Raw genomic sequence first — 17,882 nt, 5'->3', positions numbered from 1 at the left:
GTTTTGCTTTTCCTGGTTATTCAGGAGTGGACTAACTGTGGAAGGGTCTTGAAAATATCTGTCGTGGTTTATCAGTGGGAAGAAGTGGATGGTTTTCTGCTTTAAAAAGCTCTCTGTAGGGATTATTTTTGAAATATATTTTAACATGTTTTAATAATCATCATACTTTCTTTGTATCCTTAGCCTCTTAGTAATAGATTCAGATCAGCTTTATCAGTTGAAAAATATTAACATGGGGTGGGGGATTGGGATAGGCCAGTGATGGGTAGTAAGGAGGGCACATATTGCATGGAGCACTGGGTGTTACAAGCAAACAATGAATCGTGGAACATTACATCAAAAACTAATGATGTACTGTATGGTGACTAATGTAACATAATAAAAAATTATTAAAAGAAAATAAAAAATAAAAAGCTCTCTGTAGAAAGCGTGGAAGCAGCAGAGACAACTGTTGTCAGTGTTCTTGTTTATTTCCCTCAGTCTTTTTTTCAGTATTTTTAATAACACTGAGAGCTTATTGGATTTAGTTTTGTGTTCTATTTTATTTAATATTATATCGTAAATACTTTGGCATGTTATAAAAATTCTAAATAAATAATTTTTAATGGCTTCATAATAATCCATCATATGGATATACCATGATTTATTTAACCAGTTCCTTTTTTTTTTAAGATTTTATTTATTTATTCGACAGAGATAGAGACAGCCAGCGAGAGAGGGAACACAAGCAGGGGGAGTGGGAGAGGAAGAAGCAGGCTCATAGCGGAGGAGCCTGATGTGGGGCTCGATCCCATAACGCCGGGATCACGCCCTGAGCCGAAGCAGACGCTTAACCGCTGTGCCACCCAGGCGCCCCTATTTAACCAGTTCCTTAATACTGGGTATTTTTTTTTTTTGAGAGAGAGCACACATGCATGAGTGGTGGGGGAGGGGAGAGGGAGAGAGAGAATCTTAAGCAGGCTCCACGCCCAGCACAGAGCCTGATGTGGGCCCGAAATCACGACCCTGAGATCATGACCTGAGCTAAAACCAAGAGTCGGATGCTTAACTGACTGAGCTACCCAGGCGCCCCAGTATTGGGTATTGAGATTGCAGTTTTTCATTAAAACACTTCACGTCTTTGCATTTGGGGATGTATTTTGGATTGTTCTCTTAGTATAGATTTCAGGAAGAGGAATTCTTAGGTGGATGGGCAAGAACATTTACAAGATAGTTTTTGTTTTTTTTTTAAGATTTACTTATCTAGTTGAGAGCAAGAGAGAGACTGCCTGAGCAGTGGGGAGGGGTGGAGGGAGAGAGAGAATCCCAAGCCGACTCCGCACAGAGCATGGAGCCCAATGCGGGGCTCAATCTCACGACCCTGAGATCACAACCCAAGCCGAAACCAAGAGCCAGACGCCCAACTGACTGAGCCACCCAGGTGCCCTGCAAAATAGTTTTTAGAAACCATCTTCTGTTCCTGTTGGGACATGAATGAAAACAGGCACTTGCAGAACCTTAACTTTGCCGTTCAAGAGCAGAGATTCTACACTGGGTGTTATATGCAAATAATGAATCATGGAACATTACATCAAAAACTAAGGGTATACTGTATGGTGACTAACATAATAAAAAATTATTAAAAAAAAAGATGGAGAGTCTAGAATAAAATGAACAGACATAGAATGGGGAAATCCTCGAGAATTAAATCTCTTACTCAGGTATAACAGAAACAGCACGGGCTTGGGAGTCAAGAAAGATCCAAGTTCGAATCCCGTCACTCAGTGGTGTAGCTCCTAGTGAAGTACTAGACTTCTGGAAGCTCAGTTTCCTCACCTCTGCATGCGAGCCATATGCTTCACCTCTTCTGCGATTGCGGTTCTCAACATCTGGTTCCACAGCGGAGGCAGCAGCTTCACTGGGAAACTTGTTCGCCATGCAGATTCTCAGGCTTCACCCCGGATCGACTGCGTCAGGAATTCCGGGAGTGGCCCAGCACCCTTGTTACAAGTCCTCCAGGTGCCTCTGAGGCTTGTTCAGGTGTGAGAATCGCTGATGTGCAGATTCAGGTGAGTGACAGCAGTGATCACAAAAAAACTTACTTATTTGAGTAAGGGAGGGAAGGAGTTGAGACCAAACGCTCAGAGCTCTTCTCTCCTCTCGATGTGATTCTCCCTTTTTAGCCATGGAATTGAGGAAAGGAAAGAAACTGCTGCTTGTCTATCACAAACTATATCCCTGTAGTATTCCAGATTTCACTTTCCTCTGGAACAAGAGTCCCATGAAGGCACAGGCTTTGTTTTCTTCCCAGTGTGTGGCATGATTACTCTTCACTCCAGGAATAATAGGCTATACATGTACTAGCTTTGTGGGCAAGATGCTGAACCCCTCTGTGCCTCAGTGTCCTCATCTGTGAAATGGGGATGAGCAACAGGAGTTCTTTCACATAAAATATTTAGAACACCGCCTTCAAATAAGTGTTTCTATCATCCCAGTGCCCACTACTGTGCCTGACTCTTGCTAAGGGTCAGTAGGCATTTAATAATGAACGTTGTTGGCTAACTGAACATAATAAAATGAATAAAATTAAATTAAAATTAAATAAAAGAACGTACTGGCCCACTGAATACCAGCAGCCTTTCAAGGTAGGAAATAAATAGTAACTTTTCAGACATGAAGAAACCAAGATTTAAGGTTGTTAAGTGACTGTTCCAGCTTGTGGGCAGGGCAGGGTGTAAAATCTGATCTGTGTAGTTCCAAAATTTATACTGTTTCCACAGTGTGATGTTAGTTTTGCATGGAGAAAGCAGGTGATCAAATGACAATAAAACAGATAAATTTAAAAAAGCAAAAGGGGGGAGCACCTGGGTGGCTCATTTGGTTTGTGTCTGACTCTTGATTTCGGCTCAAGTCATGATCTCAGGGCCATGGGGTCGAGCGCAGTGTTCAGCTCCCTGTTCAGCGTGGAGTCTGCTTGAGGATTCTCTCTCTCTCTCTCCCTCTGCCTCTTCCCCTAACCCCCCCTCCCACAAGCTCACTCTCTCTCTCTCAAAGTAAATACATAAATCTTAAGAAAAAAGAAAAAGTGGAGAGAACAGGTTGGAGGAAGAAAATTAGGGAGAGAATTTAAAGAGAAAAAGGAGTTAAGCTGGGGGGAGCCTGGGTCCCCTGGTCCTGCCTGCATTTCACATCAGAACCTCTGCCCATCCGGGCTGTGGCTGTGACCTGCCACAGGGGTCCTCTCCTCCCTGCCAGGACTCCACAAAGTCCTTCCCCCCAAAGTCTGTCTGGTCTGTACCCCCAGAACCATACTGCCAACCCATACCCACCACGGGTGGCAGTGATCTGGAGAACAGTGAGCATGAAATCTCACACTCTCAGCAGCCAGCTGCGTTCCCTCGGACAAACCTCTTCCTCTCCCCAGGCCTTAGTTTCCCCATTTGTAAAATAAGAGGTAAATTATATGCTCGTTTAAGACCCGTCGGGCTCTCAACTTTTATGAATTCATGCATTTTTAAAAATCACTTTGCATTTTGAAAACTTAAAAAAAACTACAGGAAAATTGAAAGAATACTACAGTGAATACCCATATACCCTTCACTTAGTTTTACCAATAACATTTTACCGCTAACATCTTGCTCCACTTGCTGTATCTCTGTTTTTTGTGGAACCCTGATAAGTCTTTCCTGTCTCTTCAGGAAGAAGCAGTCACACCACTGTGGGTGCTACTGTGGGTTATGGCAACATTGGTTAAGAAAAGTTTTGAGGGGGGCGCCTGGGTGGCTCAGTCGGTTAAGCGTCCAACTCGTGATTTTGGCTCAGGTCATGATCTCGGGGTTGTGAGATCAAGCCTCGTGTCGGGCTCTGTGTCCAGCGGGGAGTTGGCTTGAGATTCTCTCCCTCTCCCTCTGCCCCTCCCTCAACTCATGCACTTTCTCTCCCTCTAAAATAAATAAATAAGTAAATCTGTTAAAAAAAAAAAGTTTTGAGGGCTCAATGCCTGACTCCAACAAAAACTGGCCATGGCTTTGCTTTCCCACCTAGCTAGTGGGATGACCGTAGTTTGCGTGACAGTCCCATGAATTAATACCAGTAAAGTACTTAGCACTTCGCTTAACACAGGAACGTCTCAGTAAGTCATCTGCTGTTCTCCTTTTGTATTTAGTTTAATGAAAAATGTAGGGTTTTCCATAAGTGTGGGTTGTAGAAATCCTGGTGGCTTGAATGACCTTGTCTCCCTTTCCTGTAGGGTAACCCCAGCTTCAGCATGTGTGGTTGTCCCAGTTGAATTGTAAGTATTTGTTTACACAAAATACTGTGAAGTATTTGGGGACAGGGACTGTATTCTACCTATCATTTCCGGTTTCTGATCCGAGGGGAAGGAAGTGCATGTTGGCTACTTCAGTGGGGAAAATCCCCAAGGCTGACGTAGGCTGGAATTCACATTAGGGTAGAGGGTTAACTGTTATATTGCTTTTCGAGAAACGTTGCATGTTTTTGGTCAGAGGTGTACTACCTATGCTCTCTGAGACCCAGATTACAAATTCAACTTAAACTCCCAGTCCGGCCAAAGCAAGAGTCTGTCAAAACCGGTACTGACTTGGTTTTGGCCACATGGTGGCAGCAGAGGAGAGGGAAAGAATAGTTTTGGCGCTGTTGGTAAACCCAGCCGCAGACTTGGGATTTAGGGGCTGAAGGTGACCATGTACTAGTCGTTTTAGAGAATTTATTTTTAGGAAAAAGGGCCAGAAAATATTACATGCACACAATTTGTTAATGAGTAACAGAGCAAACAAAATATTATTTGATGAATACAACATGCATGCACTTAACTTTCACACTATAGTCAGTTAAGGCTGAGAGAAAAGCTGGCCCAGGAGGAGAAGAGGAAGGTAGGGGACACCCACTAGTCCCAAGTGAAGAGTCCCAAGCTCTCTAGTTCAGAGCACAGGCTTTGTGTTCAAATCCCAATCCTGCCATTTATCCTCAATGACTGCTTGTCCCCTACCCGTGATGGTGAGAGTGACCAACATATCATGAGACTTACTAGGTGCCAGGTCATTATTCTAAGCACTTCATTATTTATTTACTTATTTTTTAGTTTTAATTCAATTTAATTTTTTAAAAGTAATCTCTACTGCCAACGTGGGGCTCGAACTCATGACCCCAAGATCAAGAGTCTTGTGCCCCACCCTCTGAGCCAGCCGGGCACCCCTATTCCGAGCACTTCACATGTATTTTCTTGGGTAATTCTCATAACAACCCCAGAGAGATATTATTATCCTCATTTATAGTTAAGCAATTTGCCTGAGGTCAACCAGCCAGTGAAGAAAAATGTCGGGACTTACAAGAACTCAGAACTCAGAAGTCGGGGGTGGGGGTCTTAGTACTGCTTGGCAGCCTTACCTCTGCACAGGCTGTGATGATGTCCACCCAAAAAGGCTGCTGGGAAGAGATGAGGGGTGCCTGCCCTGTGGTTGGTGTTATGCACTGAGCTAACTAAGACACTGATTCCTAGTAATTTCTGTAAATTCAAGAGAGGAGAGAGAAATAAGATACCTCATACTTATCTGAAAGGAGCGTTGGTAAGAATCATGGAATCCTCTGCCCTCTGGGGTTCATGGTAGACCTTGCTGTCCATCTTTTCCAGAGTTGTGTATTTCCTACAGCCTTTGTGTTACTTCCCACGAAGCTCAGCCTTTCTAAAGGCAAGGATGCTCTCTCCCTTTCGGCAACCTCAAGTTTTATAGGATTTAGGGCAAGGATTCTGTGAATGTGCCCTGGAGACCCCTTGCATCAAAATCACGTAAGGTGCTTATTTAAAATGCGGTCCCAGCCCTCACTCCTGACCTGCTGATGCAGGATGCCTGGGGGTGGAGGGTAGAATATGCATTTTACATAAACAGGCCAGGTGATTCTGATGCATGGCAAATAGATTTGGAGGAAGAATGGGGTGAGGGGAGGGCTTTTGCAATTCCTCATTTCAGCCCAGAGCCAGATCTCCATTCGAATACTGATTCTACCGCAGCTTGGAGCCTTGGGCAAGTTACCTCCCTGAGCTGCAATTTCCTCATCTATAAAATGGGGATAAATAATGTGTGCTGCACGGTATTTTTATGAGGATTAAATGGTATGATGAATGCAAAGCCACCAGCACCGAATCTGGCCTGTCATTAAGTAGCTTCCTACCTTGTCATTGTGGTTTCTGAGGTCTGTGGTTACAGGTTTTGTGATGTGTGTGGTGATGGTCTTGGTCATGGTTTCACCAAATGTAAGTTGTTCTGTGGTCCTTGGAGAGAGGAAGGGGTGGAAATGGTGTCTGTGTGTTTGAGGGGGGTGTCTGGCTCCTTGCCAAATAGAGGGTTGTTTGATTAGTTTTGCTCGTCTTATTTTTCCAGCCCTTGTCGATTTCAGTTTCCCTTCCCATAAGAGAGCAGCTGACAGTGTGCCGGGGTGGTTTGAATTTGAATGTGGGAATGAGCACAAAGTCTCCAAACAAAGCAACCAAGAGATGAACTTGACTGTGCAAAGAGAAAGTGGATTTGGTTATGAGATCTGAAAGGGGGAGCCATGACTCCTACTTCCAGGCGTTCCTAGTCCAGTGGAAAAGCTCTCAAAGAATCCTCAGTAGATTCATGCTCAGGACAAGGGCATCAGTCCCGAAAAGCAAACAGAGCAAGCAATATGCCTTGGTAGATCAATCCTCGGGACACTGAAGGGGCTGGGACATGCTGTGTTGGAGAAAAAGGCAGATATCAGAAATAACTCTGGGAGCTTCATCAGCTTGCTATTACTATGTAGCCCATCACCCCAAAACTCAGTTGCTTAAAACATGTGTCATTTATTTTCACTCCTGTGTCTTTGGGACAGCTGGGTCCTGGCTGATCTTGGCTGGGCTGCACTTGCATCTGTAGGTTAGATGGGGCTTCTGCTCTACACTGGGCTTACCTGGGTCACTTTGACTGGAGCAGCTCTGCCCCATGTGCGTTTCATTCTCCTCTTGTGGCCAGTGGGCTGCCTGGGCATGTCCTTCTCGATGCAATGAAAGAAACACCAGAGAGCAAGCCCCATATCAGAGCTTCTTTTTCATGCCTGTGTCTTGCCTCATAATATTCTATTGACAAAGCAAGTCTGTGTCATTGAACCCAGAGTCATGGAGGGCAAAGTTGTGTGGCCAAGGGCATGGGTTCAGGGATGGGCGAATGGGGGCCATTGGTGTAATTGACCAGATTCCTCCCTGAGTTTCCTCAACACTCCTTTACTCCTGATCTCAAGTCATTGCTTCCTCTTAGAAGCTACTGCTGTAGCACTTTGTACCTGTCTCCTGGCTGGGATCATAATCCGTGCTGCCGTTACGTAAATGAGTGTAAGACCTGTGTGCATAGTCCTGGCGCCCGCCCGGTAAGCGATAGTAGGAGAGAGAGAAGACAGCAAACAAGGGACCAAAGTAGGAGCCAGTGACAGAAATGAGAAAACAGGAGAGACACATAAAAGTAAAGGGAGTGGAAGCAACAAACCGAAAGAGACGTGAATAGGGTGAGTTAGGGGATCATCTGAACTAAGCTGCTGGCTCTATGAGTTTCTTGGAATATTGATCTATCCCAAGTATTTTAAAGCAGCCGTATCTGCATTGAGAAAGTCTTGTGTTATTTTTTTGTGTGTACTGGTTGCATTTTCCCGGTGGCAGCCCTTGCCTGAAAGGTTATATAGGATTATAGAAATTTCCTTTGTGCCCGTAGAAGGAGTAATCAATTTCCCATTTATGATTGGAACTTCTTTCACTACTGAGATCTCTCCAATTGCTGCACCTTTGAAACGAAGGCTGCCTTGCTTTTTAATGTGTGAAGATTACATTAGAGGCAAGGGTGTAGAGGCAGACTCAAATTCTTTTCTTAAAACGCAATTATTTATTTTTTTCTGGATGAGGTGGGTCATTGTGCTCCATGTTATTTTGAATAAACTGAAAAGTTGAAAATATTGATGCTGGGAGGGTGGGCTAGATTGATTTCGAAATGGCCGGAACTCAGGAATGTGGTGGGTAAGAAGCAGTCTCCCTGTGCAGCATAAAGACTTTCTGAAGAGGGACTGCAAACCCCCTTCAGCTACAACAGCCTCGCTGGGATAAGCATAAGCGTTTCTGGGGGAACAGCCTGGGAGCAGGAAGTATAATCATTTGCATATGCTTATTTTGCTTAAGGTGTTCAAAATTGTTCTCTTTATGTGAAAAAGATCCAGAGGAATATTCTTTAGTGGATTTAAGAACTCCTTGGCAGTCTTTCTGGAGATGGGGGAAGGATTTATCCTCTTTTCTTCAGGTCAATGTCAGCTGCTAGGTCTACCTAAAGTAAAGCAAGAGGCCAGATCTAGGTAGGAGTGGGTTGGAGATGGGGCCCAGGGACCCACATGCCTGCTGACTGAGGCTATTTACATGCCCACCGTTCCCTTCTCTTGCCTGTCCTACTGGGGGTATGGAAATGGAGCCCCCTTCCAGGGTGTGACCAGCTCTTTGGGATGATACCTGAGCTGGATGACCAGGGCGGGGCTGGTGGCCCAGAAGAAGGAAGTATTGGTAATCTCCCAAACCCCTTATGCAGAAACATTACCTGGAAGACGATCAGAAGACAGACAAAGCAACAGCATATCACACATGTATTCTCTGTGCCAGGTTCTAGAGACATCGAGAGAACTCAGACAAGGTCCCTCATGGTGAGCTCACAGGGTGCGACAAGGTCCCTCCGGACACACCCTATTCCCTGGGTTAGGGCTGATGGTGCGGGTGCGGACTGGTTGATGAGTATCATGGCCAGTATGTTTGTGAAACAGAGAAGGTAGAGGGAGAAGTGGGTTTGAAGCAAGGGACAGGCTATCGGTAGAGTAGCAGAGACCTGGCATCACAGCATGAACAGATAATCAGGGGAGCGGGTGGGAGGAAGGGGGACCAGGAAAAAGTGGCCTCAGTGTCATTGCAGGGCCGAGCTATGGAGTCTGGTGGGATGAGCAAGGAAGCCTGGAAGTTGCCACTGTGTGTGTGAACTTGGGCAAGTCCCTTAACCACTCTGGGCCTCATTTCCCCAGTTTATAAAATGAAGGGATTGGATTAGATTAGGAGAAGCACCAAGGAGGTGGAGAAGGTGCCTTTGACTCTCACCTCAGCTAGACTGTGCTGCTTTTTTTCACCTTCACTTTATATATATATATATATATGATGCTTCTGTGTAAGATTTTATTAGAAAAATGTGTTTTTTAAAAAATTTTGTTTTTGCTTTGTTTTGTTTTGCTAAAATGGCTAAAGATCTTTAAGCTCCCTTTGAGATCTAAACAGCATGGTGTAGTGGTTCCAGGAGCAGGTGGCCGCAGGCTTGTGAGTGGGAGCTGGAAAGGCCTGTGGGTAAGCCAGGATTGCTACAGCCCTCCTCCTCCCTGGAAGGGGAAGAGCCTCAAGGGGGAAGCTGAGGGGGGTGGGGTGGGTGTAGATTTCTTGGAGAGACGTGGGCATAAAAAAATAATCCTATTTGGTAAAAAATTGGGCATACCATGAAGCCTTTCAGACCCCATACGTGTCCTCACTTAAGCCAGTGCGCCTGCCCTGGTCTGGGGTTTCTTCTTGTAAGTTCTTCCACTGAGGCCCCCAAACCTGGGGTCTGGATTCTGTGGGGCCCCGTTAAAATGCACCTGAGCAACTCCAGTAGCAGAAGGGCTTGTTCTGGTTCTGCGACCGATGAGCCCGCCATCTTGGAGTCTCAGAGTCCTCATTCGTAACGTGGCAATAAGAATGCCCATGCTTTGTGTGGGTAAAAGCAAATGAAGCCCTGGCACATGATAAAGGCCTAAAAACTACCTCTTCCATCTGCCCCTGATGCCTGTAGCCCATCCCTTCTTTCCTGCTTTGCTTCATTTCATGAATTTGTAGTGCATGCCCACTGCACGCGCCTTCTACAGAGCTCCTGGTGTGGCCGAACAGGTGCATCATAGAAAACAAGTACAAGAACAAAGAATCTAAACTACGGACAGCTCCTAAATGCTTATTAGCATAAATACAATCATTTATTTGTCTCAGATGTCCAGAGTGCCTCCTACCTGCCAGACAGGGTGCACTGGGAGAGGTCAACCTCTTGACACATGGGTATGTGAACTTTTATCTGCGTCCCAGACAGTTGAGAAGTCAATTATTTGGGAATACATGGTGATGTGATGGAAAGTAAGGTGCCAGTCCCCTCAAAGTAAGACGTGGGGATTTGCACCCTCCATTACAGCTTTAGGTCATCCGAAAATGGTAGCAAGCTCACTGAGTACCTTGGGAATGAGTGTTGGAAGAAGGAATGATGAGGCAGAAAAGCCCCAAGCTTTGCCCCCTAAAAATTATGCAAATTTGGAAAAGTCAATTCTTGTCTTTGAACCCCATTTCCTCGTCTGTGAAACTGGATCATAATATCCACTTCCCTGGTTTGTGTGGGAATAATGTAAGACTGGGCAAGGCTCTGCTTCATAGCAGGCGCTTGGAAAGTGATAGCTATGATTATGATTTTGCAAAAAGCACAGAACAGATGCACATTCTTGAATTGCCCCTGTGGGTGATGGAGTCTGTCCTCGGTGGGGTCCAAGGGCTTAGGAGTCAGCCGCCGAGATCCTTCGTCCAGTGAAAAGGGCTCGGAGTGCTCCCTGCACGTCGCGGTTCCGGAGGCTGTAGATGACGGGGTTTAGCATGGGGGTCACTACGGTGTACATGACAGTGGCCACACGGCCCCGCTCTGCCTCATACCGGGATGTGGGCTGGAAGTAGACTGCGATGACTGTCCCGTAGAAGAGGCTCACCACTGCCAGGTGGGAGCCACAGGTGGACACAGCCCGGAGCCTCCCAGACGCTGAGGGCAGCCGGAGCACCGCGGCTGCGATGGCCCCATACGAGGCAAGAATGAGCAGGAAGGGACTGACCACCACTGCGGCGCCCTCGGTGAAGATGAGCAGCTGGATGTGGCGGGTGTCGGAGCAGGAGAGCCTTAAGAGAGGCTGGTGGTCACAGAAGAAGTGGGGCACTTGGTGGGAGGCACAGAAGGACAGGCGGGCCATGAACAGGATATGCAGGAGGGAGTGGAGGTGGGACACCAGCCATGCGGTCCCCACCAGGGCTGTGCACACGGCCCGGGACATCCTTGTGGCATAATGGAGGGGGTGCCGGATGGCCACGTAGCGGTCATAAGCCATGGCGGCCAGGAGACAGCTATCAGTTACACCCAGGGCAAAGAAGAAATACATCTGGATCAGGCAGCCAGCCAGGGAGATGGAGCGGTCATGGGCCAACAAGTTGGCCAACATCTTGGGTACAGTGACGGAGGTAAAGCAGAGGTCAGCAAAGGACAGATGGGCCAGCAGGAAGTACATGGGTGCGTGAAGGGCTGGACTGGCCCTGATGGCGGCCACAATGAGTCCATTACCCAGGATGCCTGCCACATACAGGACCAAGAATAACACAAAGAGAGGCCGCCGCTGTCCAGGACTTGTTGTCAGTCCCAAGAGGATGAATGGGGCTCCCTCTGAAGACTCATTGGCAGCATCCATGGCTGGGCTGGTTCTTCCCCTAGAACCGCAGGGGTTCTTTCTACTGCTGGGCCATCTCCCCAGTGTCTAAGGAAAAGGGCAACTACATTTCTCAAGGCTTTCCGGCAATGGGGAAAATCATGGGTTTGGAGTCAGACAGCCCTGGTATTACACACAGGTGTGACTGTGAGCAAGTCATGTTACCGCCCTGAAACTTCTTCCATTCTGGCTTTAGGTTTCCCATCTGTAACATAAGGGAGCTGAACTGGGCGATCTTCTACGCCACTCCCAACTCGGATACTTTGTGATTTTAAGCAATGACAGAACAAAAGATGTTGCTCAGGATGGATACTGGAGGAGGAAGAAAGTATGGAAGAAAAGACAGAGAGGATCAATACAGCAGGGAAGAGCTCTGACCCCCAGGCACTGATTTCTGCAAAGTAAGAATGGGGGAAAACAGAACAAAACAAGATGGGAGGGAGGAACATACATTTCAGAACCCCGAGGATAAAGAGAAGAGCCCCATACCTCCCGGGGCATAGAGCACAAGGATCTAATGATATTTCGATAACTGGGCTGCCTTCAAGTGTTCATTGGCAGAAGATCATAGAACACAGTCAAGCAGTATCTTCAGATTCTGAAGGAAAAAAAATATTTTGAATGTAGGACTCTACGCTAAAGCAAAGTAATAATCAAGTGTGGGAGAAGAATAAAGATATTTTCAGACTTGCCAAAAAAAAAAAAAAAAAAGAACAAAAGACTCCGGATGACTCCCCATATACCTGGAGAACTTTCCCATGAAATCAAGCACTCTTTGAGAATCAAACCCTTTGTGAGAAACTTGCACAGACAGACAGATGCACCTGCCAGATGGCAACTTGTTTTAACGTCTCCCATTTTTTTCCTGTCTGAATCTCATTGCAGAAATCTTGAACAGTTTTCTAAGAGAGAGTCAAAAGACTCCGGATGACTCCCCATATACCTGGAGAACTTTCCCATGAAATCAAGCACTCTTTGAGAATCAAACCCTTTGTGAGAAACTTGCACAGACAGACAGATGCACCTGCCAGATGGCAACTTGTTTTAACGTCTCCCATTTTTTTCCTGTCTGAATCTCATTGCAGAAATCTTGAACAGTTTTCTAAGAGAGAGTCTTAACAAGAGAGGGGTTTTAGAACATAGGTTTGCTGGAGCCTTTGCTGAGACCACCCCTGCAGGGGAATGATCTCCTCATTTCTTCCTGTGTCCTTCTCTATTATAAATACATACATACATACATACATAAAGGCCCTCCCTACCCTAGTGTCTTCCTTTTTTTTCTCCATTGGGCAAGGAGAATCCTCTGGCTTTGGCTCCCTGTAAAGCATTTTCTCAAAGTCTCAATCATGTGCCCCCTTCCAGCAGGGTGAGTGGATGGACAGTAGGATGGAGGGGACAAGCTCTTTGTAAAGTGGCATTTAAAAACTGACCTGTTCTGATCTGTGTCTACATTGGTCCCCGTGAACATTAAATTGCACTGAGCTATTTGTAGAACACCCACGTGTAATCACGAACACACCCGTGCAAACTTGCAGACATGCGCGGCCTCAGGTTGGTCTGGTCTCTGCAAATACACAGGCACGATCTGTCATAATACAGAAACGTGGACCCAGCACACGCGTCACACCTAAGTGGACAAGTAAAACCATGAGACCCATGGAGTCAGAACATCACACATGTAAATAGATGGTCAAATACAGTCACGAAATAGCACTGAGGCCAGAGAGGGACGATCATTCACATACCCCTGTTCATGGAAACTCACAGCACCACGTACAGCTACTGGGACCGCCGTGCACACTTATACTTCCTCCGTGTAGCCGCTCTCCCAGTGCGCGCTGGTGCCCACGCTAGTCACCTGATCCCCCGGCCGATCCCATTCTCATCACGCACAGCCGCAGGGGCTCACAGCCTCACACTTCCATGCACATGGTGACACTCACACAGGCTCAGGCCGGGTCACTGCAGAGATGTGCCACCCTGGAGGGGCGCACCCGTACACACACTGCCCCCCCAATGACATCGTTGTACAGTGACGGTAATGCACAATCACGGCCTCACACAAACAGCACGCACTCTCACACTCACACGTGTCTCATGCTCACAGTCGCACGTGGGAAGACAGATCTGCACACTTTGTCCCAGTGTCCCCTCTGGCCTCGCCGCATTGCAGGGGGGAACAGCAGTGGGGGCCCCGTGTGCTCTGTCACTGGAGTGTCTGAGGAGGGAGTTATTGGCCACAACTTATGGGGTTTGGGGCCCTGGGAACACTTTAGCTTTCCCCCGCAGAGGCAACACCGCGCCTTCCCCAGGCCCTCACCCCTGGGGCAGGAGGCAGCTCAGCTCTGGGCCTTGTTATTTTTCCTCTCTAGGGCCCAATTTGATGGGAGGAGGGGTGGTTGGTGCCGCCTCCAACTCAAGGGACCTTCAGGAGCTCATGCACAGTGAGGGTGCCGCCCCTCAGTCCCTGTCCTGTGAAAGCCAGAAAGAAGGGTCAGGCTGACTCCTGAGCCCCAGGCAGAGTGACTGGGGCCGGGGGCAGGGGAGCCCGGGGTCTACAGCAGTAGCTTCCTGGGCCACCCTTCCTGTACCCTCCGCTGTTGCCGGTGGCTTCTTGTAGGAAGTGGAGGAGTGTGGGAGGGATTGGTGACTGGCGATGTGTATGGCTGTGTGACTGAGGATTGGATGCCTGCGTGTGGAGAGAGTGATTGTGTCTCTGTGCAAGCAGCTCGAGTGCGTGTCTGAGTGTGCAGCTGCGTCTGTGTCTGTGCGGGTGGCCAAGCCCAGGAGAGTGTTTCTTTGTGCATGGATGTTTCTGTGTTGGGGAGGGGCCTGTGTTGCTGGGTGTGTAGTCGACAGAAGGGAATGGTGCTGTGTGCAGCATTCCAGGCAGGAATGGCTTTGCATGACTTGGTGTCAGAACAACCATAAAGGGTGGTTTGGAACATGAGCACTTTCAGTGATTCCCTAGTGCCTGCTCAATAGAGTCCACATTCCCCTACTCGAGACCTCACCCATGGTATCCTTCTCAGACCCTCAATCTTCATCCTTCCCTCTACTTTTTTTCTACTATGTCCCTCTCAAGCCAGTTCAGTTGGTGTCCTTAAAGTCTACTGCACTCTGGGCTCATTTCATGGCCACGTCTTTGGGTCCATTTGTCCTTCCCGCATGGGCTGTTCTTTCCCAATTCCCACCCACCCTGTAAGGTCCACCTCACCTTGTGCAGTGAGTGCCCTAAATCAGACCCCCAGTTCCACCCCCCCAAGCCTGCTCTTGTCCTGACTGCTTATCTTGGTAAATGGTTGAAGGAGGTTTAAAAGGGAAATATTTGAATAGAATTGGGGAAATTTACTGGACATTTCACTTTGGGGTCGAGAATCTGTTTCTTTTCCCTTATCCTCCTTATTGGGCTGTTACTGCCTTCCAACCCTTCCCCTTCTCTTTTGTTTGTTCTATCAAATAGGCCCAGCGTAGTAGCCTGCAACCTCACGTTAATGTGTAGGGTTTCTGTAATTAGTGCATTATTATTATTAAATTATTTCTGCAATTATTATTGTCATTATTGCTGCTCCACTGATGCTAACCATGTGGGAGGACCCATGGACATCCTGTAGGGCCAAGACAGTGGAAGGGACCAGAAGCCTCTAGTAACTTCCCTGATTGTGGTGGGGCCTATACACATCATGAGAGCCCAAGAACATGCACAAAGAAGAAAAGACCACAGAGGAGGTCTTTAAGCATAAACATTATGGAATTGGGGGCAAACTTCATATTCTCAGTCTGGAGGTTGCCAACTTTTCTCATAATGCTTCCGATCGTTGTCATGGCACGTGAGTTGTTACAGTGGTAAGGAGGCAAGGACTGGGAAAAGATTATCAAAGTCTGTGATGGGAGGAAGGATTTTAATGTAGGTGAACTTTTATCGTAATATGCTGACCTAGGATATTGTACCCTCTGCCGTTGAGATGCGAGCTCATCAGGAGGTGACCAACCATTCTGATTTTCCCAGCACCACACAGGTTCTTAGGACATGGGACTTGGTATACTAAAACTAGGACAGCTCTGGGCAAACCAGGACAAGTTGGTGACTCTTTCAGGAAACCTATAAAATCCTCTAAGATATGAAGAGACAGTTTTGTGCATATCCCTCCCTCCATGACACTAGGACCCCCAAGAAGACCACCGGTACTGAGAGGGAGCGTCCTGGTCCTGGTAACAAGGAGCGTCACCTTCCTAGGGAGCTAGGCTGAACTTTCGGTCTTCCTGTAGCCTTGGTGCCCGGGGGCTGATTTCTCTTTGAACGGAAATTGGAGTGGTGAGGTGGAGGAAGGAAGAGACTCTGTGGGAAGCCATTAGAGTTTGAAACCACATCTCTCCACCCCTGGTCTCATCACAGCCAAATCAGGGGAACTGGAGGGGGTATCAGCCAGGAGCTGGCATTGGCTCTGGCCATGCTCCATCTTTCCTCCACTACTGCTCTAATTCCCGGGGTCCATTCCTGTCCTGCTCCTCTGCATGGAGGGACTTCCCAGGCAGAATGCAGTGCTTTAGCCTCACCCATGTGTAACTGAGTCAGGAAGACAAAGTCTGTCAAAATTGTGAACTCTGGGTAGATGAAAATCCCAAGAGCATTGGGTCAGAAGGGTCCAGAGTGACCCCAAGCTGAGAGCACTGTGGTTACCCAAGAGGTCAGGGTTATGGCATTCCCTCTCCTAACACTGATTCTGCCTCTGGATGTTGTAATCTAAACACAGAGCAGTTTATTGTACTGGACCACGTGCTAATCTGAGTATGTTCCTAACTGTGAATGAAATGTAAATGCACCAATAACCGTCTTGTACCTCTAAGCATGAATCATTATCTATAACACAAAATAAATTTTAAATTAAGATCCAAGACATGTCAATTTGATACTTAAAATACTCTTCTCATGTCTAACTCTCATCTACTTCCAAATCTAGATTAAGTGCAATAATAACTTTAGACCATGACCTAAACTATTCATGAACCTTATCCACACATCAATTTAATTTATCTAACAGATCTCTGATATGGACTACACTCTAACCCAAATGTACTCTAGCAGTAAAAGTGAAACCTGAACTCCAGCCTTAATTAGTCCTGTACTCTAAAACTAACCCTCAATTATTTCTAATCAGAGCTCAAGTTTATCCAAATTCCGACTCCCAAATTTATCCCAAACCTACTACTAATTAAAATCAACCAAATGTATATAACTTCAATTCAATCCTTAATTTATCTGATTCCTTTTAAATTCCAAATCCAGCCCTGGCTCTGTCTTTACCCTAACTGTAGCCTTTTCTTCCTTTCTTTCTTTCTTTCTTTTTTTCTTTCTTTCTTTCTTTCTTTCTTTCTTTCTTTCTTTCTTTCCTTCTTTCTTTTTCTTTCTTTTTTTTTTTTTTAAAGATTCCACTTATTTAACAGAGAGACAGAGACAGCCAGTGAGAGAGGGAACACAAATGGGGAGTGGGAGAGGAAGAAGCAGGCTCCCAGCGGGGCAGGGAGCCCGATGCGGGGCTTGATCCCAGGACTCTGGGATCACGCCCTGAGCCAAAGGCCGACGCTTAACGGCTGAGCCACCCAGGAGCCCCTATCCTAACTGTAGTCTTAAGCATAACCAGAACCCTAGTCCTAACCCTATTCTAACCACATCCATAATTCTGACCCTTTCCTAATCTTATCATATGCCTGACTTAATGTAGCAGGGGCCAGATTCTAACCTAACTATTGGATTTTAAGGAATGAGGCTGTGTTTGTTCCTGTGCTGTTCAGTCAGTTCCCCGAGAGATGGAATATATAGGCTAATAGGGAGGGGTGTTTGCTTTATCAGATTCAGTCCCATTCTTTGGCATGAGTGGGTTCTGAAGATGCTCTCTTGGGGTCAAAGAGAGCAGGAGCAGCCTCACTGGTCATGAAGAACCTTAAAAGGGCAGGAATCTAGGAACACTTGGAGCCAACACAGTTTTTACCTGGTGTTTCTGGGAATCAGCCTTCTAGAAGTACAAGGGGCAAATACTTCCAGCAAGTTCACCTGGTAACATCTAGGGCCTCAAGTTTTGAACACTGAGGGACCTAAGGCAGCTCACCAGCCACATTAACCTGACCTTGGTTCTGGCTCTAGGTCTTGTCCTAGATTAACCCCCTTGGGAGATTCTTGCCCCCCTTCTGCAAGCTTCTCCCCCTTTCTAGTCCCTTCAGCAATGGCGAGAGACACCCAAGCAGAGGTTCATCTATCTTTACCCACAGTGACAGGGGCCAGAAAGCATCCTCTTATCTTGTCATAGTTCTCACCAAGCTCCTTGGACCTC

General features: G+C 46.9%; 1 protein-coding gene across 1 annotated transcript; it reads right to left on the bottom strand.

Annotated features, from left to right (window-relative positions):
• Window positions 1-10,584: 10,584 nt before the first annotated feature.
• Window positions 10,585-12,405, bottom strand: LOC103670343 (olfactory receptor 1K1). Its single transcript, XM_008698795.2, has one exon. It carries the CDS (start codon window positions 11,533-11,535, stop codon window positions 10,585-10,587), a length of 951 nt encoding a protein of 316 aa, XP_008697017.1. The 5' UTR covers window positions 11,536-12,405.
• Between the last annotated feature and the right edge of the window lie 5,477 nt (window positions 12,406-17,882).

This window comes from Ursus maritimus, unplaced genomic scaffold (genome assembly GCF_017311325.1).
Source record: "Ursus maritimus isolate PB19 unplaced genomic scaffold, ASM1731132v1 scaffold_17, whole genome shotgun sequence".
Classification (NCBI taxonomy): Eukaryota; Metazoa; Chordata; class Mammalia; order Carnivora; family Ursidae; genus Ursus; species Ursus maritimus.
This window is presented reverse-complemented; position numbering and strand designations above follow the sequence as displayed.